The following is a 25,221-nucleotide window of genomic DNA, read 5'->3' as shown; positions in this document are numbered from 1 at the left end:
GCCAGGTTGATGTATGAGGAGGACGGGCCCGATGTAAGCCCTACGAGGCCAAATGAATACTGGGGGAAAATCGCTGGAAGCTGAAGTTCAGCGAGTTCATGTGGCGCACATATACAGTTCATATACCAGGACGTCACCGATAATGGATGAAAGTGCTCCTCAATGGCATCCCAGTATTAATGGACACAGGGGCCAGCCAGTCCCTGATGAGTATCAAACAGTTTGAAAGGTTGTGGGTTTCCAAGGCCAGGAGGCCAAAATTATTGCCAATTGACGCACAGCTACGGACATATACAAAGGAGGTCATTCCGGTGCTAGGCAGCGCCACTAGTTGTGACCCACAAAGATTCGGAGAACAGGTTGCCACTCTGGATTGTCCCGGGGGACGGTCACGCACTACTGGGGAGGAGTTGGCTTGCTGTCATGAACTGGAAATGGGGCGATGTCAATGCAATTTCTTCTGTGGAGCGAGTATCATGCTCACAGGTCCTGGACAAATTTGACTCATTAGTTCAACCTGGCATCGGCACTTTCATGGGGGCCAAGGTAGTGATTCACATAAACCCGGGCGCCAGGCCAGTACACCACAAGGCCAGAGCGGTGCCGTGCGTGATGCGGGAAAAGATAGAATGCGAATTGGACCACCTGCTGAGGGATGGAATCATCTCGGCAGTTGAATTCAGTAACTGGGCGAGCCCGATCGTGCCGGTGCTCAAGGCGGATGGGTCGGTCAGGATATGTGGCGATTACAAGGCCAGAATCAATCGGGTGTCACTCCAAGACCAGTACCCGCTACCGAGTGTGGAGGACCTCTTTGCAACGCTGTCCGGTGGCAAACATTTTTCAAAATTGGACCTGACCTCAGCTTACATGACCCAGGAGCTGGCGAGTGAGTCAAAGAAGCTGACTACCATCACGACACACAAGGGATTGTTTGAGTATAACAGATGTCCATTCGGAATTTGTTCGGCTGCCGTGATCTTTCAGCGAAATATGGAAAGCCTCCTCAAGTCGATTCCAAGGACGGTGGTTTTTCAAGACGACATCCTCGTCACGGGTCGCGATACTGAAGAACACCTCCACAACCTGGAGGAGGTGCTACACAGACTGGACCGGGTAAGGCTGCGACTGAAAAATGCAAAGTGCATCTTCTTAGCTCCAGAGGTAGAATTCCTGGGGAGGAGGGTAGCAGCAGACGGGATCAGACCCGTCCAAAACGGAAGCGATCCAGAGAGCACCCAGACCCCGTAACACGACGGAGCTGCGTTCGTTCCTGGGGCTCCTGAACTATTTTGGCAACTTTCTTCCCAAAGTGAGCACGCTGTTAGAGCCGCTACACGTGCTCCTACGCAAAGGTCGCGATTGAGTCTGGGGGGACAGCCAGGAAAGGGCTTTTGATGGAGCATAACAAGTTGCATGCTCTAACAAACTTAACGTTATACGACCCGTGTAAGAAACTTGTTCTAAAGTGCGATGCGTTGTCCTATGGGGTCGGGTGTGTGTTGCAGCATGTGAATGCCAATGGTCAGTTACAGCCGGTAGCTTATGCCTCCAGAAGTCTGTCCCAGGCAGAAAGGGGCTACGGGATGATAGAAAAGGAAGCATTAGCATGTGTATATGCAGTAAAAAAAATGCACCAGTACCTGTTTGGCAGGAACTTTGAGCTGGAGCAGATCACAAACCTCTAACGTCCCCTTTGGCCGACAACAAGGCCATAAATACGAATACATCGGCCAGCATACAGAGGTGGGCACTTACGTTAGCCGCCTAGGACTACACAATTCGGCACAGACCGGGCACTGAAAACTGCACCGATGCACTCAGCAGGCTCCCACTAGCCACCACTGAGGGGACAACTGAGCATGATGCGGAGATGGTCATGGCTGTTGAAGCTTTCGAAAGCGAAGGCTCACCTGTGACAGCCCGTCAGATTAAAGTCTGGACAAATAAAGACCCGCTACTGTCCTTAGTTAAGAAATGTGTCCTGAATGGAGACTGGGCAGCCACGTACGGGGCATGTCCTGAGGAATTTAAACCATTTCATGGGCATAAGGATGAACTCTCAATTCAGGCCAATTGCCTACTGTGGGGAAAGCGAGTAGTCATGCCCCAGAGGGGCAGAGAGGTGTTTATCAGAGAACTTCACAATGAGCACCCGGGCATTGTCATGATGAAGGCACACGTTTGGTAGCCAGGTATAGATGCAGACCTGCAACTTTGTGTTTGCAGGTGCAACACGTGTGCTCAGCTGGGCAACGCACCCAGGGAAGCCCCCCCCTTAGCCCCTGGTCCTGGCCCGCCAATCCATGGTCACACATCCATGTGGACTACGCAGGTCCTTTCATGGGAAAAATGTTTTTGGTTGTAGTAGATGTCTACTCCAAATGGATTGAGTGTGCCATTTTACATTCAAACACATCCTCTGCCACGGTAGAAAGTCTACGGGCAATGTTCACCGCCCATGGTATACCGGATGTCTTGGTCAGTGACAATGGCCCGTGCTTCACAAGCACTGAATTCCAGGACTTCATGGCAGGCAATGGAATCAACCATGTCAGAACGGCACCGTTCAAGCCGGCCTCAAACGGCCAGGCGGAACGAACAGTGAAGATAATCAAACAGCGGATGTTCAGAATCCAAGGGGATTCCCTACAAAGCCGCTTATCACGCCTCCTGTTGGCCAATAGATCCCGACCACACTCGCTCACAGGGGTTCCACCCGCAGAGCTGCTAATGAAAAGGACGCTCAAAACCAGGTTATCCCTTATACACCCTACTATGAAAGAAATTGATGAGCAGGCGTCAGTCACAATGTGACTACCATGACAGGAATGCGAGGGCGCGATGTATTGATGCCAATGGCCCTGATTTTGTCCTTAATTACGCTGCAGGGCCCAAATGGTTTGCAGGCACTGTGATTGCCAAAGAGGGGAATAGTTAAACTTACCAATGGACAAATCTGCCGCAAACATGTGGATCAAACTAAAAGGAGGTTCAGCAACCCCATAGAAGAAGCAGAGAAAGAACACGATGTAGAGTTTACTTCACCACAGGTGACCGAACACCGGAACCAAGTGGAGGAGAGCCCAGTCCGAACAGTCCTGAGGCACTGCAAACAGCAGACACTCAGGCCAACGCCCAACAACCGGAGCCCCAACTCAGGCGCTCTACAAGGGAGCGTAAACCACCAGAGAGACTTAACTTGTGATCCCAATAAGACTTTGGGGGGGGGGGGGGGGGGAGAGGTGGGGAAGAGGTGATGTCATGTATTCAACTATCATTGTAACCCATGTATAAGCTGACCTCAAGGTGTACAACTTAGAACATTGACCACAAGGGAGTGAACTTGTGGGAGACACTCCTAACCTGGACTTTCAGGTATAAAAGGGGAAGCTCCACCCACCATCATCACTTGAGGTCTTGGTAATAAAGGTAACTGGTCACAGAGTGATCTTCTCTCAAGTATGGGCCTCGTGTGCATTTATACTGTATAGTAAGGACATGTCAGTCGCCTCATCTAACTCACTGATATCGATTGTAAATAGCTGAGGCTTGCGGCACTCCACTGGTTATATCCTGCCATCCTAAAAATGATCCGTTTATTCCCACTCTTTGTATTCTGTCTGTTAACCAACCCTCAATGAATGCTAATATATTACACCCAATCCCATGAGTAACAAACTATTGAGTAGCATCTTATCAAATCCCTTCTGAAAATCTAAATATACTACATCCACTAGTTCCCTCTTATCTACCCTGTTAGTTACACCCTCAAAAAAACTCGAATGGGTTTGTCAAACACAATTTCCCTTTCATAAAACTGTGTTGACTCTGTCTAATCATGACTTCCCAAATGCCTTGTTACCACCTCCTTAATAATAGATTCACGCATTTTCCCTGCTACTGATATTAGGCTAATGGCCTACTAGTTCCCTGTATTCTCTCTTCCTCATTTCTTGAATAGCGGGGTTACATTTGCTACCTTCCAATCCATGGGGACCGTTCTAAAATCTAGGGAATTCTAGAAGATCAAAACCAATGTATCCAACTTCTCTACAGCCACCTCTTTTTAAATCCTAGGATATCGGCCATCAGGTCCAGGGGATTGGTCTGCTTTTAGTCCCATTAATTTCTCCAGTACTATTTCTTTATTAAAATTAAATACTTTGTTTCTCACTTTCACTAGACCCTTGATTCCCCACAATATGTTCTTTGTCTTCTAATGTGAAGATAGACACAAAATATTTGTTTAACATCTCTGCCATTTCCTTATTCCCTATTATAATTTCTTAAAAGGTACCCACGTTTACTTTCACTAATCTCTTCTTTCTTTTGCAATCTATTATATTTCTTGCTAGTTTACTCTATTGTTTCCCTCTATCAATTTATTGGTCATCCTTTGCTGATTTTTAAAACTCTCCCAATCCTGAGGCTTATTACTCTTTTTGGCAACATTGTAAGCCTTTTCTTTTAAGCTAATACTATCCTTAACTTCTCTAGTTAGTCACAGTTGTACCACTTCTCCAGTGGAGTTTATATTCCACAAGGGAATGTATATTTGTTGAGAATTATGAATTATTGCTTGAAATGTTTCATATCTTTTAATCTAATTTCCTAAATTAGATAAACCATGAAATTAACTTAAAACACTTAGAATATATCATTTTTCTGACACCATAGACAACACAAGTTTACAACAACAATAACTTGTATTTATATAGCGCCTTTAACATAGTGAAACATCCCAAGGTGCTTCACAGGAGCATTATTCGCTAAAAATTTGACATCCAGCCGCATAAATTAGCACAGGTGACCAAAAGCTTGGTCAAAGAGGTAGATTTTAAGGAGTGTCTTAAAGGAGAGAGGTAGGTAGAGAGGCGGAGAGGTTTAGCCAGGAAGTTCCAGAGCTTGGGGCCTAGGCAACAGAAGGCACGGCCACCAATGGTTGAGCGATTATAATCAGGGATGCTCAGGAGGGCAGAATTACAGGAGCATATATATCTCTGGAGGGTTGTGGGGCTGGAAGAGATTACAGAGATAGGGAGGGGTGAGGCCATGGAGGGATTTGAAATTAAGAATAAGAATTTTGAAATCGAGGCATTTGCTTAACCGGAAGCCAACGTAGGTCGGCGAGCTCAGGGGTGATGGATGAGCGGGACTTGGTACAAGTTAGGACACAGGCAGCCGAGTAGGGTAGAATGTGGGAGGCCAGCCAGGAGTGCGTTGGAATCGTCACGTCTAGAGGTAACAAAGGCATGGATGAGGGTTTCAGCAGCAGATGAGCTGAGACAAGGGCAGAGACAGGCGATGTTATGGAGGTGGAAATAGGCCGTCTTAGTTCTGCTGCAGATATGTGGTCGGAAGGGTCAAATCTGACACCAAGGTTGCGAACAGTCTGGCAGCCTTAAACTAAAAGGTTATGGGCCCAAATGTGGTCAGTACAGATTTCTGGCGCACTCACCAGAGGTGCGCCGCTTTTCTGGAACAAAAAGGGCGCCAAAAATCTTCAGGCCGAGTTTGGCCGCTCCCCAGCCTCTCCTCGATGGTGGTGCAGCTGAAAACAGTGCCGGGGCCTCTGTACACGTGCGCTAGAGGCCGCCCCTCGCCCTGGCCGAATGGTCTCCCTGCCGCGACCTGTCAGGGAACAGGGTTTAAATGCAGCAAGGAGAATGAGGTTGCAGATTGTGCTGTGCTCCGTTCAGAAGATGGCCAGGACCAAGCAGACAGCGCGCAAATCAACCAGAGGGAAAGCTCCTCGCAAACAGCTGCCGACCAAAGCGGCCCGGAAGTGCGCTCCGGCCACGGGCGGAGTGAAGAAGCCTCATCGCTACAGACCCGGCACCGTGGCTGAGAGACAGATCTGCCGCTATCAGAAATCCACCGAGCTGCTGATCCACAAGCTGCCCTTCCAGCGCCTGGTGCGGGAGATCGCTCAGGACTTCAAGACCGACCTGCGCATCCACAGGGAGCGCGCCTAGATTCTCCCTGCCCGGGCTCGAAGCTTTAACACCAAGTGCAACAACATGCAATGGTGAGGCAGAAATTAATGTGATGCGGCAGTGTGATGGGTGTCTTTGGGCCGAGGAAGCCAGTGACCGATTGCCTTACACGCACAGGTCTCTTCCAGCCTCCCACCCCTAGCCCTGGCCAAAGGGCTTTGCTGGTGCGTGCTCCAGTCGGCAAGGTAGGACTTCTAATTTATTACTTGATTTAATATTCATTTAATGTTATTTAAAAATTATGATGGTTTCTATGCCTCTTTATGATTAAAAGTGGTGTTTAATGCTTTGGAAAACCCTCTAACTTCCCTTCCTTCCCCGCCGCCCCTCGCCCCCTCCACAATCTCTGGCTGCCTGCGCTGATTTCTTAATTCACCGCAGGGTTTTTTGTGAACGTACAAAAGTGCCCACTTATTCCAAACTAACTTAGGCCAGCGTAAGTTTTAGCTGGCTAAACTTGCTTAAGTGACCAAAACAGGCGTAAGTGGCTGGTAACGCCCCCTTTTGAAAAAAAAACTGAACTTAAAAAAAAACTAATTAACTCACTTACACTGGAGCAACTTAAATGGGGAGAATTGCGATTTTTAAGTTATTCCAAAAAAATCTAGTTGCTCCAAAAAAACGGAGCAACTCCTGGGGAAACTTGGGCCCAAGGTTGCTGGACGAGTAATCCAGAGGCCTGGACTAATGATATGGAGACACAACTCTTTTGGAGTTAACAATAAACATGTAAATCATAAACTTTAAATCGTGCCCCCCGATCTGGGGGACACTCCAAACATTTCCCAAGGCCCTTTTTTTGTTTGTTGTGTTTTTGTATGTTTTTTGTTGTGTTTTTTTTTGGGCTCGAGAACCATAATTTACAAGTGCCCCCTATAAAAGGGGAGGGGGACACTAAAAACCCAGCAATTAAAACAAATTAAACTTTAAAACATATAAAATCAAATTAAAATTTGGTTGCCGGGGGTGACAATGCACTCCAGTCCCTCTGGCGCCCACCTCTCGCGGAAGGCCGCGAGCGTACCGGTGGACACCGCGCGTGCTCCATCTCCAAGGACACCCTGACCCGGATGTAGGCGCGGAAGAGAGGCAGGCAGTCAGGCTGAACGACCCCCTCGACCGCCCGCTGCCTGGACCGGCTGATGGCACCCTTGACCGTGCCCAGGAGCAGTCCTACGAGGAGGCCCTCGGACCTACCCCCTCCCCTCCGTACAGGGTGCCCAAAGATCAGGAATGTGGGACTGAAGTGCAGCCAGAAATTGAGGAGCAGCCCCTTTAAATATTGAAACAGGGACTGCAACCCCGCACACTCCGTAAAAACATGGAACACGGACTCTTCCAGACCGCAGAAATTGCAGGCGGCCTGGGAGCCTGTGAACCGGCTTAAAAATTTGTTGCTCAGGACTGCTCCGTGCACCACCCTCCAGGCCAAGTCCCCGATAAATAGTGGGAGGACTCCCGCGTAGAGTGTGATATAGAGACACAAGTTCAAATCCCACCATGGCAGCTGGGGGGATTTAAATTCAGTTAATTCAATAAAACTGGAATATAAAGCTAAGAACAGTAATGGTGACGATTAAACTACCAGATTGTCATAAAAACCCATCTGGTTCACTAATGTCCTTCAGGGAAGGAAACCTGCCGTCCTTACCTGGTCTGGCCTACATGTGACTCCAGACCCCATAGCAATGTGGTTGACTCTTAACTGCCCTCTGAAATGACCAGTCGTACCAAACTGCTACGATAACGTCACTTTGGGAGTACCTTCATCACAAGGACTGCAGGGGTTCAAAAAGGTGGCTCACCACCACCTTCTCATGGGCAAAATGGGATGGGCAATAAATGCTGACCTTGCCAGTGACGCTCACATCCCATGAACGAATAAATATTTAAAAAATATAAGGCGAGTTCAAGTTAATCCTTGCCACTCACATAGAAACTTCCATTTCCAAATTCTATTTTCCACCCCACATGTTGTATGGACAAAATACTGTGGAATATTTGTTTTATTCCACTTATACACTTGCAATTGTCAGAAGTCACAAAGTCTTTCCCATTTGTGCAATAAGTTGTATGCCACATTAGTTCATCGTGCATCCGAACTATATCGAGTATAATGGAGAATCACAACAAAAACTTTGCAAATATACTTTATACAATGAACGGAATGTGCTACTTACATGTTACGTGTAAAAGCAAATGGGTGAAGATCCTAACAGCATTACCATTGAATTATCAATTCTATCATTAGCAAAATCACCCAACTTGCTCTGTTAGAACTTAATTTAACGAAAAAAATTCTACTCAATAATTATTTCCCAAAACAGTGTCAATGATCGTGCGGGGTAGGATTCTGTGATTTAAAGTAGAAGGAAGCTGCTAGGAAAAATAACGGAATCCCTACTAAAGGAGAAAATAGAAAAATATCTCGAAACCAAAAATATAGTAATGAATAGTCAGCATAGATTTCAAAAGGGAAAGTCTTGCTTGACCAACCTCATTGAATTTTTTGAAGCAGCAACAGAGAAAATCGACAATGATAATGCAGTAGATGTAATTCATCTAGATTTTCAAAAGGCCTACGACATGATACCCCATAATGGGCCCAAGTTTGCCCCCAGGGTTAGAACGGCGCACCTCCGTGTGGTGCGCCGACTTTTTAGAACACAAACGGCGCCTGTTATTTACCTTTGTATTCTCCCCACAGTCGGGTCGATCCAGGCCCTTGGCGCAGCGCAGCAGAACGCGTGGAGGGCGTAGCCAGATCCTGGTGCTGAAAACAGTGTCAGGACCTCTGCACATTTGCACCAGAGTGTGTGCACATGTGCAATAGCTCCTCGCAGCCCGAATCTGTGCAGGCTGCATGGGAGGAGCCCGAAGAACGCCGTCCCTAGCCCTGGCCGAATGGGCTCACCGGGTATTCACAATCGGGACTCGGGCATTGACAATCGGGACTCGGGCATTGACGATCGGGACTCGGGCTTTCCTCCCGTTCAGTTCCCCCCCCACCCTCCCGTTCAGTTCTCCCCCTAACCCCCTCCCTCCCTCCCGTTCAGTTCCCCCCACCACCCCCCCTCCCACCCCGCTCCCGTTCAGTTCAAACATCCCCACCCCCCTCCCTCCCGTTCAGTTCCGCCCCCCCAACCCCCCGTTCAGTTCCCCCTCCCCACCCCCCTCCCTCCCGTTCAGTTCCCCCTCCCCACCCCCCTTCCTCCCGTTCAGTCCCCCTCCCCACCCTCCCTCCCTAACTCCCGTTCAGTTCCCCCTCCCCACCCCCCGTTCAGTTCCCCCCCCTCCACCCTCCCTCCCGTTCCGTTCCCCGCCCCCCCTCCCTCCCATTCAGCCTATCCGCCTCCCTCCCTCCCGTTCAGCTTCCCCCCCCCACCCTCCCGTTCAGCTCCCCCCCCCTCCCTCCGTCCCCTTCAGCTCCCCTCCACCTCCCTCCCCTTCAGCCTCCCCCCCCACCCTCTCCTCCCTCCCCTTCAGCCTCTCCCCCCACCCTCTCCTCCCCCCCCTCCCCTTCAGCCTCCCCCCCACCCCCTCCTCCCCTCCCCTTCAGCCTCCCCCCCACCCCCTCCTCCCCCCCTCCCCTTCAGCCTCCCCCCCCACCCTCCCTCCCCTTCAGCCTCCCCCCCACCCCCTCCTCCCCCCCTCCCCTTCAGCCTCCCCCCCCACCCTCCTCCCCCCCTCCCCCCCCCACCCCCCTCCCCCCCTCCCTCCCCTTCAGCCTCCCCCCCACCCCCTCCTCCCCCCCTCCCCCCCACCCTCCCCCCTCTCCCCCCCTCCCCCCCTCCCCCCCCCACCCCCCTCCTTCCCCTTCAGCCTCCCCCCCACCCCTCCCTCCCCACCCCCCACCCTTCAGCCTCCCCCCACCCCTCCCTCACTCCCTCCCCTTCAGCCTCCCCCCACCCTCCCTCCCTCCTCTTCAACCTACCCCCCCTCCCTCCCTTTCAGCCACCTCCCCCTCCCTTTCAGCCTCCCTCCCCTTCAGCACCCCCCCACTCCCTTTCAGCCTCCCCCCCCCCTTTCAGTCCCTTCTCCTTTTCAGCCCCCCCCCCTTTCAGCCCATCCCCCTCCTCTCCGCCCCCTTCCTCTCCCCCCTCCTCCTCCCTCAACAGAGAGAGAGACAGGGACACACACACTGGGGGGTGGGGCCCATTCCCAGCATGCTGTTGGAGGGCTCTCAGTGCTGCAGTAGGTGAATAGAAACTTAATTTTTTAGTTATTGATTTATTTATTATTATTTTTTACTATTTTAAAGTTTTTTTTGGTTGATTTATTGATTTATCATTTATTATTGATGATGGCTCTTTATTTGTAAAAGTGAAGTGTTTAATATTTGTAAACTTCCCTCCCCCCCTCATCTCTCGTTCCTTACGCCTGATTTAAAAGTGTAGGCAAGGTTTTTCTGAGCGTACAAAAATCTACACTTATTCCATTCTAAGTTAGTTTGGAGCAAGTTTTCGCTGCCTAAACTTGCAAAAGAGGCATAAGTGGCTGGTAATGCCCCCTTTTGAAAAAATAAACTGTTCTAAAACAAAACTATTCTAACTCACTAGAATTGGAGCAAACTAAATGCCGAGAATTGCATTTTCTAAGATACTCCATTCTAAACTAGTTGCTCCAAAAAAAATAGGAGCAACTCGAGCCAAAACTTGAGCCCAATAGACTGATGAACAAAGGTCAGAGAATGCAGAGTCAGGGGACAAGTAGCAGAATGGATAGCTAGCTGGCTTCAAGGCAGAAAGCAGAGAGCAGGGGTAAATGGTAGCTATTCACAGTGGCAGAAGGTGGTGTTCCACAAGGATCAGTGCTGGGACCACTGTTGTGCACAACTTATATTAACGATTTAGATTTTGGAATCAAAAACACAATTTCTAAATTTGCGGATGACAGCAAATTGGGGGAGATCGTCAATACTGAGGAGGACTGCAACAAATTATAGGAAAGGGTGAACAGGCTGGGTCTCTTATCTTGAAAAAAGGCTGAGGGGTGACCTAACAGATATTTAAAATTATGAAAGGTTTTGATAAGAGTGATAGAGAGAGAATGTTTCCACTTGTGGGGAAGAGCATAACTAGGAGTCATCAATATAAGATAGTCACCAAGAAATCCAATCGGGAATTCAGAAGAAAATTCTTTACCCAGAGTGGTGAGAATGTGGAGCTCGCTAGATGGAGTGGTTGAAGCGAATAGTATAGATGCATTTAAGGGGAAGCTAGACAAGCATGAGGGAGAGGGAATAAAGGGTTTATGCAGATAGATTTAGATGAGGAAAGACAGGAGGAGGTTTGAATGGAGCATAAACGCCGGCATGGACTGGTTGGGCCGAATGGCCCGTTTCTGTGTCATATATCCTATGTAGTCCTATGAAGTGAACCTGTAACAATGTTACTGGATCCATATAAAAACAAACTGCTACAGTTGTACTTCGTACAATAAAAACTTGGAGACCTAATAGAGAAGCTGAATTTTGGGGGTAATATGGAACAGAGGAAAAAGGTGAGAAAAAAAGCAACATTTTAAAAAGGACCATAGGCAAATGTGGAAGGAAGGGCAAACTCAGAAAAAAAAACTGATGATGATGAAGATCAGTACCAACAGTTAAAATATTGTAAGCTAGCAAAACAGTTAAAGATCAATTGCAATAGATAAACTGAGTATAACTGAACCTATTTCTGACAGAAACGATGTTGAAGTGGACGTGGGTCCATCAGAGAAAATAGAATACTTTTAGTAGAAACGATCACAAAATATGCAAACATTGGGGATTTAAACAGCTATAACTGAGAACGAATAGTGCATTCAGTGAAATGAAGGAAAACAACATTCTAATGTTGGCTTGTTGGTTAAGTGTTTTTCCTTCCTTTCGCTGGGACTCATTCATTTGTCAGACTGTGTATGTTATAGAATAATTTGCAAACTTTATTGCATTTTGACAAACTTTCTGCACTGTAACATTTCTTTCATATAGCTATTCAAAGTTTTGCAACTATTCTCTGATGTGCACAATCTTTTTCAGCTTCTGTTGGTTGCATCTCTTATCGAACTAGAACTGTTCGATTTTAAATGATTTTGCGGTCTGTGGCGAAGGAATGGTACTCGCCGTTCATTACGTTTACAGCTGCCCACAGATTTTTCGTGGCCATTTGCGTGGCAACTTACAGTCACCGGGAGCCTATACAGAGGATCTGGGACTTGTGTGGAAAGGACAAGCAACAGCCTGTCTCGTCAACCAATCAGATTGATGAATTCTTACTGAGGCATGCAGAGTCTAAACCAGGAGTGTAAGTTAGAATATTTAATTCAATGTAAAATCATGTGCAGAAAGCAAAATAGAGAGGGAGAAATTGATGGGGTTGAGAGAGAGAGAGAGAGAGAGAGAGAGAGAGAGAGAGAGTTTTTCTCAAATAATAATTAAAACTGACAATGATATTCCACACTGGTAAAAATAAATTCTCTGTTGCAGATAGCTTGTTTGGTAGCAATTAAGACTTATCACACCATTAAAAAAAAAATCACATACACTTGAATGGACTAGCCCTAACTTTTCTTTGGCGTGTTTAGTGGGTATCGTGTGGTTAAGTACTGCAACTTCACACCCTTCATATGCTTGAATGCAGAGTCTCTCGGCGAGGTACTGGTGTAGTGAAGGAGCAGGGCAACTCGAACAGCAAATTCCTGATTTCCATGTTTCATTGCGCATTTGCAGACGCAGGAAGTTGCTGTCCGATTTACTCCTTACCAACAGCGAGAACAGATAGCCTCATCATTATTCCTACTGCAAAATCTGCTATCTCTCACACACACACACATTTCGAAAATATGCATTCAATATGGATATGTAAAAGCTCATGTTGAATGAATTAAGGGATATTACAACGTATGGTTAAAGCTTTTTTTTCCCCCCACCCAGCATCAAACATTTCCAGAATAGGTATCGCATAGGTCAGATGCAAAGTAATTTTTTTTAACTTTGCTTTAAATGCTCTCTCACTTAACTTCAGAGCACCCTCTACTGTACCCAATGTGGAGGGAAAAATCTCCAAATTAGTGCCAATTTGTAGATATTTTTATGCTATGGACCAACACCTCCTAAGAATAGGGCTGAGATTGCCCAAACTCAATTTATACAACACCCTTGCAAACACTTCCATCTCATTGATCTGGCTTGGAATCAGCCACTTATTCTCCTAATGTTTATAATTTTGTTTTCTGGGATTTTCTCCTCCCCAAGTCATTAACTTTCGATCTCCAGGAATATACAGTCTAGTTTACCTTCTCCACCACATTCTTGCAGCTTTATTTATCAGTGACATTCAAACTTTTCAGAAAGTAATTTTTATTAGAAGTTGCAATCTTTCCCATCCCATTAAAATTTCTCATTCGTCCACTGTTTGCATGTCATTGCAGTAACTGTTGCAAATGGATTTATTTTTATTGCGACTGACAATTGAAAATTGCTCTCTATATGAGAGAAGATTTTTCCTTAACAGATTTTAAAAATGGCATGGACTTCTTCATTAATGGAAAAAATAACTGTACCTTGAAGAAAACTCTGCAGTAAATTGTAATAAGGCATCTCCCTCATTTTCAGCATCATCGGGCACTAAAATAGAAATAAGAGTTTAAAGTTAACTTTCTGGATCACAGAGAAATTTGCAAATGTTCCAAAACTCCACAAGTTAGGAACTGTCCAGATGAGATTTGTATTGCATAAAGTACAGTTATACTGTTACACATCACAAGTCTATTGTAAAATCATATTTCATTTACACAATATTTTAGTATTGCATTCAAAGTTCATAAAATGATAGGTCAAATGAAAAAAAATTAACAACTGCTGCCCACTTGACCCCACAACGTTTTGAGGACCAGTTGATGACATGAATAACTAAGTTCAGTGGTATCTACTCACTTTAAAATTGCTGAACAATTCCTACCAATCATTTACATTTTTTAATTAAAACTACAGGATTGATGAAAATGATCTGGGATTTAAAACTGCAAATCATATATGTTGCAATCACAAATGAATCTAAGTAGTAAAGTAAATATTTTTAATTACGGTTGAAAACAGCATTGTATAAACATAAGCCAAAAATATAAGAGACTAGATATACTCAAAACTATGTTTTACAATGTTTTGTGGAGGTACTGGTAAAGGAGTTCAGCTTAGAGGTTCAACAACTTTCATGGACATTCTGCTATGCTCCAAGGGAAAAATAAAATAACTTATTTTTTCTAGTTTAAAAAAAAAATTCTCAAAAGTGCATCCATACATATTTTTCATGAACCAATTGTACATTTTGATTGTACAGTGCCTGCAGCAGTTGTGCATTGTTACCTCCAGATTTCTTAATGTGACTCTGCATGAACTGTGAAGAATGTGGGGTAAGGAGTTGAGGTAGCGAGTATGGTTTTGGTAGCAACAGTTTGTAACAATCAAGTTCTATTATACATGAATTTCACACATATAAAATTCATCAAATACAACTGTATCTGGAGTTAAAACCTAAAGTATTGGCAGATTTCTCGTCTTTAAATTACACTTAAGGCCCTTCTGAATGTACTGAAATGAGTAACTTCATCAATGTGAAGTAAATTTATCTCCAGTTATATGAAGCCATCTTCCATTTATCATGACCAAAGGAAAAAAAATCACAAGGGGTATCATGAAACCTGGATTTTATATTTAAATCTAGGTCAATCAAATAAAAATCTAGAAGTACAAACCTTTGCTTGTATAAGGCCATGGTTTGACTGCATCTAAAATGCTGTGTTCAATGTTGGTCCCTTCACATGGTGGGTGACATAAAGGTCCTGGAAAAGGTTCAGAGGAGGAAAACTTAACTGAAACCGAGTTTAAAGGCCCTTAGTTATCAGGAGAGGTTTACAGAACAAGGACTTTTTACTTTGGATAAGCATCGATTTCAAGGGGATATGATAAGATCTTTAAAATAATAAAGGGATTAGATTTTGTCTATATGGATAGGTTATTCGAGCTAGATAGCAAGGGAGGATGAGGGGACATCATTACAAGTTATTAAAGCATAGTTAGGTTATACGCTAGGAAGTGCTTCTTTCCAGAGTCATTGGCTTCTGGAATAAGTTGCCAGCACATACAGTGAGTGTGGATTTGCTGCAAGTATTCAAAAAGCAGCTTGATGAGGTCCTGTAAGTGGAACACATCTTGTGTTATAAACCTAGGTGAGCTAATGGCGACAGTGATACCAATCATCATGGTCTTCTGAAGCTCACTTGATTGCTTATGGGGGTTGCAAACAAATTTCTGACAGTTGCTTCCTACATTGGCCTCAGGATTTTGCAAGGGATTACATGACTATAAAGCGAAGAGGGAATGGGATAGGTTTAACAGCGGCATATGTTATAACATGTCAGGACAATACCAATTTGGTGGACCAACTGGTCTTTTCTTGTCTTTTATCTTATGTTTATACAGCTGTTTAAAGGGACCTGATGGCTTGGATTTACACGTCACGCTCCTCTGGCTCCACGATCTTTGTTGCTCTTAATTCCTGGGTTTTGCTCGCACTGGTCCATCAAATCTGCTGCTTTGCACCATTAGCATGAGGCCACCATGGACTTCTGCTAGATCCTGGTCAATTCACCACTCCCTCTTAGCTCCCTCAATGCACTGGAAAATCTCGAGCAGCACCCAAGCTATTACTTTCATCCTCCAACAGTTCCTGGATCTACGCTCTCTCTATGACTGAATGTGAACCTGTTCATTGGTTGGTAGATACTCCAAATTCACTCCATGATATCTATAAGTGAACTGAATAATACCACAGCACTTGGTTTTTAGACTTTCATTTTGGACTCTTTCACATCATCTTCTCACCACTCGGTTCATTATCGCTACATGTCGCTCCTAATCTCTGCCACGCCTTTGTAACCCAAATTTGCTTTGTGCCCATTCACATGTGCATTTTGGGTGCTGCTCCAGCCCAAACCCATTGCTCGATCTCTCTTTTTCTATTATTGGTCCCTCCTGGGGCCTTCTTTCCCCTCCTGCCCTTTCCCTCACCTGGCTATGTTATCCTTCATTCTTCTCCACTCAAATAATTCATCCCTCTGATCCTTACTGTCAGCTGTGGCTCAGTGGTAGCACACTCGCCTGAGTCAGAAGGTTGTGGGTTCAGGTCCCACTCCAGGGACTTGAGCACATAAATCTAGGCTGACATTCCAGTGCAGTGCTGATGGAGTGCTGCACAGTCGAAGGTGCTGTTTTTCGGATGAGACATTAAACCAACCTCTCAAGTGAACATAAGAATTAGGAACAGGAGTCGGCCATCTAGCCCCTCCGCCACTCAACAAGATCATGGCTGATCTGGCCGTGGACTCAGCTCCACTAACCCGCCCGCTCCCCATAACCCTTAATTCCCTTATTGGTTAAAAATCTATTGATCTGTGATTTGAATACATTCAATGAGCTAGCCTCAACTGCTTCCCTGGGCAGAGAATTCCACAGATTCACAACCCTCTGGGAGAAGAAATTCCTTCTCAACTCGGTTTTAAATTGGCTCCCCTGTATTTGGAGGCTGTACCCCCTAGTTCTAGTCTCCCCGACCAGTGGAAACAACCTCTCTATCCTTTCCATTATTTTAAATGTTTCTATAAGATCACCCCTCATCCTTCTGAACTTCAACCAGTAAAGACCCAGTCTACTCAATCTATCATCATAAGGTAACCCCCTCAACTCTGGAATCAGCCTTGTAGAAACATAGAAAATAGGTGCAGGAGTCGGCCCTTCTAGCCTGCACCGCCATTCAATGAGTTCATGGCTGAACATTCAACTTCAGTACCCCAATCGTCTCTGTATCCCCTCCAAAGCTAGTATATCCTTCTTTAAGTAAGGTGACCAAAACTGCACGCAGTACTCCAGGTGCGGCCTCACCAATACCCTGTACAGTTGCAGCAGGACCTCCCTGCTTTTGTACTCCATCCCTCTCGCAATGAAGGCCAACATTCCATTCGCCTTCCTGATTACCTGCTGCACCTGTAAACTAACTTTTTGGGATTCATGCACAAGGACCCCCCCAGGTCCCTCTGCACCGCAGCATGTTGTAATTTCTCCCCATTCAAATAATATTCCCTTTTACTGTTTTTTTTGCCAAGGTGGATGACCTCACATTTTCCGACATTGTATTCCATCTGCCAAACCTTAGCCCATTCGCTTAACCTATCTAAATCTCTTCGCAGCCTCTGTGTCCTCTACACAACCCGCTTTCCCACTAATCTTTGTGTCATCTGCAAATTTTGTTACACTACACTCTGTCCCCTCTTCCAGGTCATCCATGTATATTGTAAACAGTTGTGGTCCCAGCCCCTAGGTGGACATAAAAGATCCCAGGACACTATTTCGAAGAGCAGGGGAGTTATCCCCGGTGAATTGGGCAATATTTATCCCTCAATCAACATAAAAAAATGAACTGGTCATTATCACATTGCTGTTTGTGGGAGCTTGCTGTGTGCAAATTGGCTGCCACGTTTCCTACATTACAACAGTGACTACACTCAAAGTACTTCATTGGCTGTTATGCACTTTGAGACGTCCAGTGGTCATGAAAGGCACTGCATAAATGCAAGTCTCTCTTTTTCTTTCTTTTATCTCATCACTAACTCCTTTGCCTTCCTTCTCTCCTGCTGCTGTTTTAAGCTTAAATTCCACTTGAACAAATCCATGGCTGGACCGATTTCTGGCTGGAGCAGGGATGAACCCTTACAAAAGGTAGGTAAAGCAAGGAATTATTGGGGGGCGGGGCGGGGGAAGAGAAAGAGGATCGGGACAGCAATAGTGGAAGGGGATTCGATAGTTAGGGGAACAGACAGGTGTTTCTGCAGCAGCAGATGTAATTCCAGGATGGTATGTTGCCTATCTGGTGCCAGAGACAATGACATAGGCAGAAAGAGGGTTAAGGTTCTGCAGGCAGATTTCAGGGAGCCAGGAAAGCGATTATTAAGCAGGATCTCAAAGGTAGTATGCTCTGGATTACTCCCAGTACCACAAGCTAGTGAGTATAGAAATAGGATGTTCGAGCAGTTGAATGTGTGGCTGGAGAGATGGTTCCTGAGACATTGGGACGGGTTCTGGGGGAGGTGGGATGTGTACAAGACAGACGGGTTCCACCTCAACAGAGCCAGGAGCAATGTCTCAGGAACCATTTGCTAGCGCTGTTGGGGAGGGTTTAAACTAATTTTGCAGGGGATGGGCACCAGGATGCAGCATTAGAAAGGAGAAACAAAGTGTACAAAAGATTGGGAGACAGATATCACTAGAGTAAGAAATAGTAAGGTATTAGGTGGGGTTAGATCAAAAGAGAATACAAGGGGATCTAAGGTGAGTTTACACAATATGCACTTTAAACCTATGAAGCATTGTAAATAAGGTTGGTGAGCTGCAGGCACAAATAGCCACATGGGAATATGATGTGATGATATCAGAGACCTGGCTCAAAAAAGGGCAGGATTGGGTACGAAATATTTCTGGATACAAGGTGTTCAGGAAAGAAAGAAGGTGGGATGGCACAATTGGTTAAGGAGAATGTTACAATGCTTGAGAGAGAGAGAGGATGCCCTGGAGGGGGAAAGGACAGAATCTATTTGGTTAGAGTTAAGAAACAATAGAGGTGCCTTTACGCTAACAGGTGCATTAGTAAGGTGTATAGGAAGGTAATTTCACTTTAAATGCTGAATATTGACTTTGGAACTACTTTTAAATCTTTATTTGTTGAAAGACAGAAAGGGCTGAAAAATGTACTGAGCCAGTGCATTTTATTTTCCCTTGCTTCAACGTGCATGGCCCTTTAAATTTCAGAGATTCTCAATGCCCACAATACATTGTGAGCTTCACGGCCTCACACACAGATGCTAGGGGAAGCAGCAACACTGCACCAACACGACAAATTGGTCCCGGATCACTCGTGCAGCACTACCAGGACCACATTGCACCCAAGGTTAGCGCTGTACCACCTACCACCATGCCCCCCACACCAATTTACCTCATTTAGCGTAGCAGCCATTTCAAGCGGCCATTAATGGCAGTTGATGAGGACATCGACTGCTTTCCGGGCAAAAATAAATTTTTCCCCCTTAGTCTTAAGTTTATTTCTGTAAGTTAGTTAATAGTCAAATAACTGGAGGCATGGCAGCACACCACAGTCCCATGGAGTGCACATCCTATGCCATGTTGGAAATCCAGGACGCTTCCTGTGTCCTGGACAACCACGTGTGCAGGAAGCGTCATCGGCTGGAGGAGCTCGAGCTCTGGGTTTTGAAGCTTGAGCAGCAGCTGGCGTCCCTGCGGTGCATCCGTGAGATTGAGAATTACGTAGATAGCATATTTCAGCAGGTGGTCATCCTGCAGCGCAAGACTGTGCAGGCAGAAAGGGAATGGGTAACCGTCAGACAGACAAGGAGGACCAGGCAGGTAGAGCAGGCGTCCCCCAAGTGCATCTCGCTCTCAAATCAGTATTCAGTACTGGTGAGGGCGATGGTTCCTCTGGGGTATGCAGCCAGAGCCAAGTCCACCATGGTGGCTCAACTGTACAGGAGGCTGGGGGGGGGGGGGGGGGGGGAAAGAGGGGAAGAGAGAGGGAAGGAAGGATATCAGGAACGCAATAGTGATAGGGGATTCGATAGTTAGGGGAAAAGACAGGCATTTCTGCGGCCGCAGAAGTGATTTCAGGATGGTATTTGGCCTCCCTGATGTTCAGGAAAGATAGGGAAGGAAAGAAAGGAGGTGGGGTGGCAGTATTTGTTAAGGAGAATGTTACAGTGCTGGAGAGAGAGAGAATATCCTGGAGAGGTCAAGGACAGAATCTATTTGGTTAGAGTTAAGAAATAATAGGAGATGCCATTACAATACTGTTCTATAGGCCACCAACTAGTGGGAAAGATATAGAGGAGCAAATTTGCAGGGAGATTACAGAGAGGTGCAAGAAGAAGAGTAGTGATAATAGGAGACTTCAATTATCTTAATATAGACTGGGATAGTAATACAGGTGCAACATCCCGAATCCAGAACTCCGAAAACTGGACATTTCGGCGAGTGGCGAGGAGCGGAGGATTGCCGGGTGGCGAGGTCCGAAATCCGGCAAAACCCGAAATCTGGCACAGATTCAATCCGTCCGAAATCCGGGAAACCCGAAATCCTGCACGGATTCGGTCCCGAGGATTTCGGATTTCAGACGTTGAACTGTAGTGTAAAGGGCAGAGAGGGGGAAGAATTTCTGAAATGTGTTTAGGAAAACTTTCTTGATCCATCTGTTTTCAGCCCAACGAGGAAAGAGGCATTGCTGGATCTGATTCTGGGGAATGAGCTAGGTCAAGTGGAGCAAGTGTCAGTAGTGGAACATTTAGGGAACAGTGATCATAGTATCAGAAGGTTTAGATTAGCTGTGGAAAAGGACAGGGAGCAATCTAGAGTAAAAATACTTAATCTGAGGAAGGCAAATTTCAGTGTGCTGACAATAGATCTGGCCCAGGTTAATTAGAATCAAAGATTGGCAGGCAAAACTGTAATCGAACAATGGGCTGCCTTTTAAAGAAGAGATGGTTCGGGTACAGTCGAGGTACATTCCCATGATGGGGAAAGGTAGGGCAACTAAAGCCAGAGCTCCCTGGATGACGAAATAGAGAGTAGATGAAGCAGAAAAAGAGCGCATATGACAGATATCTGGTTGAGAATACAAGTGAGAATCAGGCTGAATATAGAAAGTTCAGAGGGGAAGTGAAAAAGAAAATGAGTGGCAATGAGAGAGTATGAGAATAGATTGGCAGCTTACATAAAAAGGAATTCAAAAATCTTCTAGAGGTATATAAATAATTTACGGGGAGTAAGAGGAGTGGGGCCGATTAGGAACCAAAAAGGGGACCTACGCATGGAAGCAGTAGGCATGGCTGAGGTACTAAATTAATACTTTGCAAATTAATACCAAGGAAGAAGATGGATGCTGCCAAAGTCATAGTGAAAGAGGAGGTAGTGGACATACTGGATGAGATAAAAATTGATAAAGTGGAGGTACTAGAAAGGCTGGCTGTACTTAAAGTTGATAAGTCACCAGGACTAGATGGGATGCATCCTGGGATGATGAGGGAAGTTAATGAGGAAATCGCAGAGATACTGGCCATAATCTTCTAATCCTCCTTAGTTACAGGGGTGGCCCCAGAGGACTGGGGAATTGTAAATGTTACACCCTTGTTCAAAAAGAGTGTGTAAGAGAAAACCCAGCAACTGCAGGCCTCGGTAGTGTTTAACCTCGGTAGTAGGGAAGCTTTTAGAACAAGAGTCAGGGACAAAGTTAAGAATCTCTTGGACAAGTGTGGATTAATTTTTTAAAAACCAGCACGGATTGGTTAAAGGCAAATCATGCTTAACTAAGTTTTTTGATGAGGTAACAGAGAGGGTCGATGAGGGCAATGCAATTGACGTGTTGTACATGGACTTCCAAAAGGTGCTTGATAAAAGTGCCACATATTAGGCTTGTCAGCAAAGTTGAAGCCCATGGAATAAAAGGGACAGTGGCAGCATGGATATGAAATTGGCTAAGTGACAGGAAGCAGAGAGTAGTGGTAAACGGCTGTTTTTTAGACTGGAGGAACGTATACAGTGGTGTTTCCCAGGGGTCGGGACTAGGACCGCTGCTTTCTTTAGATATATTAATGATTTGGACCTGGGTGTACAGGGCACAAATTCAGAATTTGCAGATGATACAAAACTTGGAAGTATAGTGAACAGCGAGGAGGATCGTGATTGTCTTCAAGAAGACAGAGACAGGCTGGTGAAATGGGCGGACACATGGCAGATGAAATTTAACGCAGAAAGTGCGAAGTTATACATCTTGATCGGAAGGATGAGGAAAGGCAATATAAACTAATGGGTACATTTCTAAAGGGGGTGCATGAAGAGAGAGACTGGGGGTATACGTACAAAAATCGTTGAAGGTGGCAGGGTAGGTTGAGAAAGAAGTTTAAAATTCATATGGGATCCTGGGCTTCATAAATAGAGGCAGAGAGTACAAAAGCAAGGAAGTTATGATGAACATTTACAAAACATTGGTTTGGCCTCAACTGGAGTATTGTGTCCAATTCTGGGCATCGCATTTTAGGAAGAATGTGAAGGCACTAGAGAGGGTGCAGAAGATCGACAAGAATGATTCCAGGGATGAGGAACTTCAGTTATCTGGATAGAGAAGCTGGGGTTGTTCTCCTTAGAGCAGAGAAGATTGAAAGGAGATTTGATAGAGGTGTTCAAAATCATGAGGGGTTTAGACAGAGTGGATAGAGAGAAACTGTTCCCATTAGCAGAAGTTTCGAGAATCAGAGGACACAGATTTAAGGTGACTGGCAAAAGAACCAAATGCGACACGAGGGAAAACTTTTTTATGCAGCGAGTGGTTAGGATCTGGAATGCACTACCAGAAAGGGTGGTGGAGGCAAACTCAATTGTGGCTTTCAAAGGGAAATTGGATAAGTACCTGAAGGAAAACAGTTTTCAGGGCTACGAGAAAAGGGCGGGGAAGTGGGACTAGCTGAAGTGGTCCTGCATCGAACTGGCATGGACTCGACAGGCCGACTGGCCTCCTTCTGTGCTGTAACCATTCTATGGGCCCAAGTTTCCACATGATTTGCGCCTGATTTTTAGGAGCAACTGGTGGAGAACGGACTATCTTAGAAATCGCAATTCTCCATATTTTTTTTTCTGCAGTTCTAGTCAGTTAGAACAGTTCTAATTTGGAACAGAATTTTTTCTTCAAAAGGGGGCGTGTCCAGCCACTGACGCCTGATTTCAAAGTTTCCACAGTGAAAACGTACTCCAAACTAAGTTAGAATGGAGCAAGTGAAGATTTTTGTAGAACTGAAAAAACCTGTTCTACACATTAAAAAATCAGGCGCAGGTTACAAATTAGGCGTCCAGAACGAGGTGGGGGTGGGGGGGGGAAAAAGGGAAGTCATTAAATTCTACAATAAATCCTTATTTATACTTCTACAAATATTATACAAATAAATCCAACCTGAATAAACATTTATAAGCAAAGAAAAGATTAAATAAACCATCTTCCTACCTGTGTGAAAGTGCTTCAGGCACGGAGAATGCTGCAGTCAGCCTGAGGCGCCCGTTCTTCCCGCGGGGGGGGGGGGGGGGGGGAAAAGAGGAGGAGGAGGCGCCTGTTCTTTCCCGCGGGGGGGGGGGGAGGCGCCCGTTCTTTTCCGCGGGGAGGGGGGGGGGGGGGAGAGGAGGAGGGGCCCGTTCTTCCCGCCTGGGGGGGGGGGGGGGGGGGAAAGAGGAGGCGCCTGTTCTTCCCGCCCGGGGGGGAGGAGGTGCCCGTTCTTCCCGTGGGGGGAGGGGGGGGGAAAGAGAGACAGTGAGAAGGCTGAAAGTGCTGATGGCAATGTGCTTTTATTAAAAAAAAATTCAAAAATTAAACAGCTACAAAGAACTACAAAAATGGCCGAGTGCCAATGTTTTTTTCACACTACGCATGCGCGAACGCTCCCAACGCGCACCGTTGCCGGCAGGAAAAAACTAATTTAAATATTACCCGCCCCCTCCCACTTACAAAATCGGCGCGAGTGTAGGCTCTGCCCCCCTGGGCGCCGCGCCAGGCAGACAAGGAGCTGCAGAACGCTCCAGAATCGCGATTTTTTTTTTTTAGGGCGCCGTTTTATGCGCGAAAAAGTTTTTTATCGTGTGGAAACTTGGGCCCTATGATTCTATGAAAACAGAAAAGGTGAACTTCTTGATGCAAAAGAGACAGTGTTGGATATTATTGGTAATACCAACTTACTCATTGGAGACTTCTTTGATCCCGAAGATACCATGCCAAAAAGTTCACCATCGTCAACTCCAAACTCAGTAGCATCTTCAAAATCATCTCCCTCACTGTCACTGACCATGTGAACATCAGTGCACTGCATAAAGAATTGAAAGCAATCAAGTTAATAAACTTCACAATGGCCAATTACAATGAAAACAATTTTTAAAACAATTTGTAATTGGAAAAGCACTAATGAAACATTTCAAAATATTCAACCATATGAAAATAGCAACATTAAAAAACTGAAGATAAGCATATAAAATATCGATTGCATTTCCCTTATCAATTCTCTTCAAAGAATGCTAGAAAGCTGCACAAGAACGACCTGTCCTTTTGTAATCCTGGTCCTGATCAATTATTGGCCCAGAAATCCCGGTTGGCTGCGTCCTGCGGGCGATCGGGTAAAAAACTTGTTAAAAAATGCGCACTTACCTTATCCTGCTGCATCCATGAGAGTTCCCGGTCCGAAGGCCTCCTCTGACTGCACGCCGCAGCGCGTGCACATCGAGACGTGTGCAGGCCTGGAGCTGCAGTCACATAGCTCTAGGTAGCAAATCAGGTAAAGTATGTTCTCATTCATAATAATGGGAACTCTCGTTATTATGAACGAGAAACAGCCTCCAAAACACACAAAACCAATAATGAAAAATAAAAAAAATACACAACATATTTTTATTAATTTAAATTCAAGTTATTTATGTATTTAAAAAATATCTATTTTTCCCCTTTAAGGTTTAAAATAAACTTACTGTAGTGGGAAGGGTTTTTAAACAATAAAATGTGTTTTTATAATTTATTTTAAAATGTTTGTGTATTTTAAAACTCACGCCTGTAAAAGTAAGCTATGCACCTGCTTTTATCAGGCGCAAGAGTTTTGAGGACATTTGCTGGACAAGATATGGGTAAATACCACAATCTTGCCCTTGCAAATGTCCTCGCTCCCGAGATATGGAAGATCTGTCAAGCTGGAAAAGCCGGTTTCCAGCGCATGCGTATTGTGCGCTGAAAACCTGCTTTTCCGATACCTTCCCGGGTCAGTAGACACTCAGTACGGACCCGGGTGGCCGGAATTTCTGCCTCAATATTTCTCCAAATACTTAGTAATTTCATCTTGTATCTACTAGTTTAGCATTAACTGAAATTAGTTAAACCGGTGTATAATTTCATGGCTTATTCTCTTTTGAAGTCTTCCAATCTTTTGGCATAATTTGTTGTTTCTGCAGAATTTTGGAATTTTAGCCAAAACTCAGCTTTCCTCCGAATCCTTTTACTTAAATATCAGGTACACAAGATTGAATTTATGTAACTTGTTTAGAACAATTTTTCTTTGAATAATGATCACCGCTAACAGTTCTACACCCTACTCTGGTGGTACTACA

At 45.4% G+C, this 25,221-nt stretch overlaps 1 protein-coding gene across 5 annotated transcripts in view; it reads right to left on the bottom strand.

Annotated features, from left to right (window-relative positions):
• Positions 1-25,221, bottom strand: part of faf1 (Fas (TNFRSF6) associated factor 1) — a 521,459-nt gene that overhangs the window by 196,078 nt on the left and 300,160 nt on the right. For 4 of the 5 annotated variants that reach the window (XM_070886900.1, XM_070886901.1, XM_070886898.1 and 1 more), the window contains 3 exons: positions 23,813-23,936; positions 14,736-14,822; positions 13,545-13,608 (listed from right to left, as the gene is read on the bottom strand). In XM_070886900.1, coding sequence (XP_070743001.1) covers positions 13,545-13,608; positions 14,736-14,822; positions 23,813-23,936 — 275 coding nt within the window. The remainder of the gene's footprint in view (positions 1-13,544; positions 13,609-14,735; positions 14,823-23,812; positions 23,937-25,221) is intronic. The other variant, XM_070886899.1, reaches the window with a different exon arrangement.

Source organism: Pristiophorus japonicus, chromosome 8 (genome assembly GCF_044704955.1).
Source record: "Pristiophorus japonicus isolate sPriJap1 chromosome 8, sPriJap1.hap1, whole genome shotgun sequence".
NCBI lineage: Eukaryota > Metazoa > Chordata > Chondrichthyes > Pristiophoridae > Pristiophorus > Pristiophorus japonicus.
The sequence above is the reverse complement of the archived record's forward strand: the minus strand, read 5'-3'. Positions and strand labels throughout refer to the sequence as shown.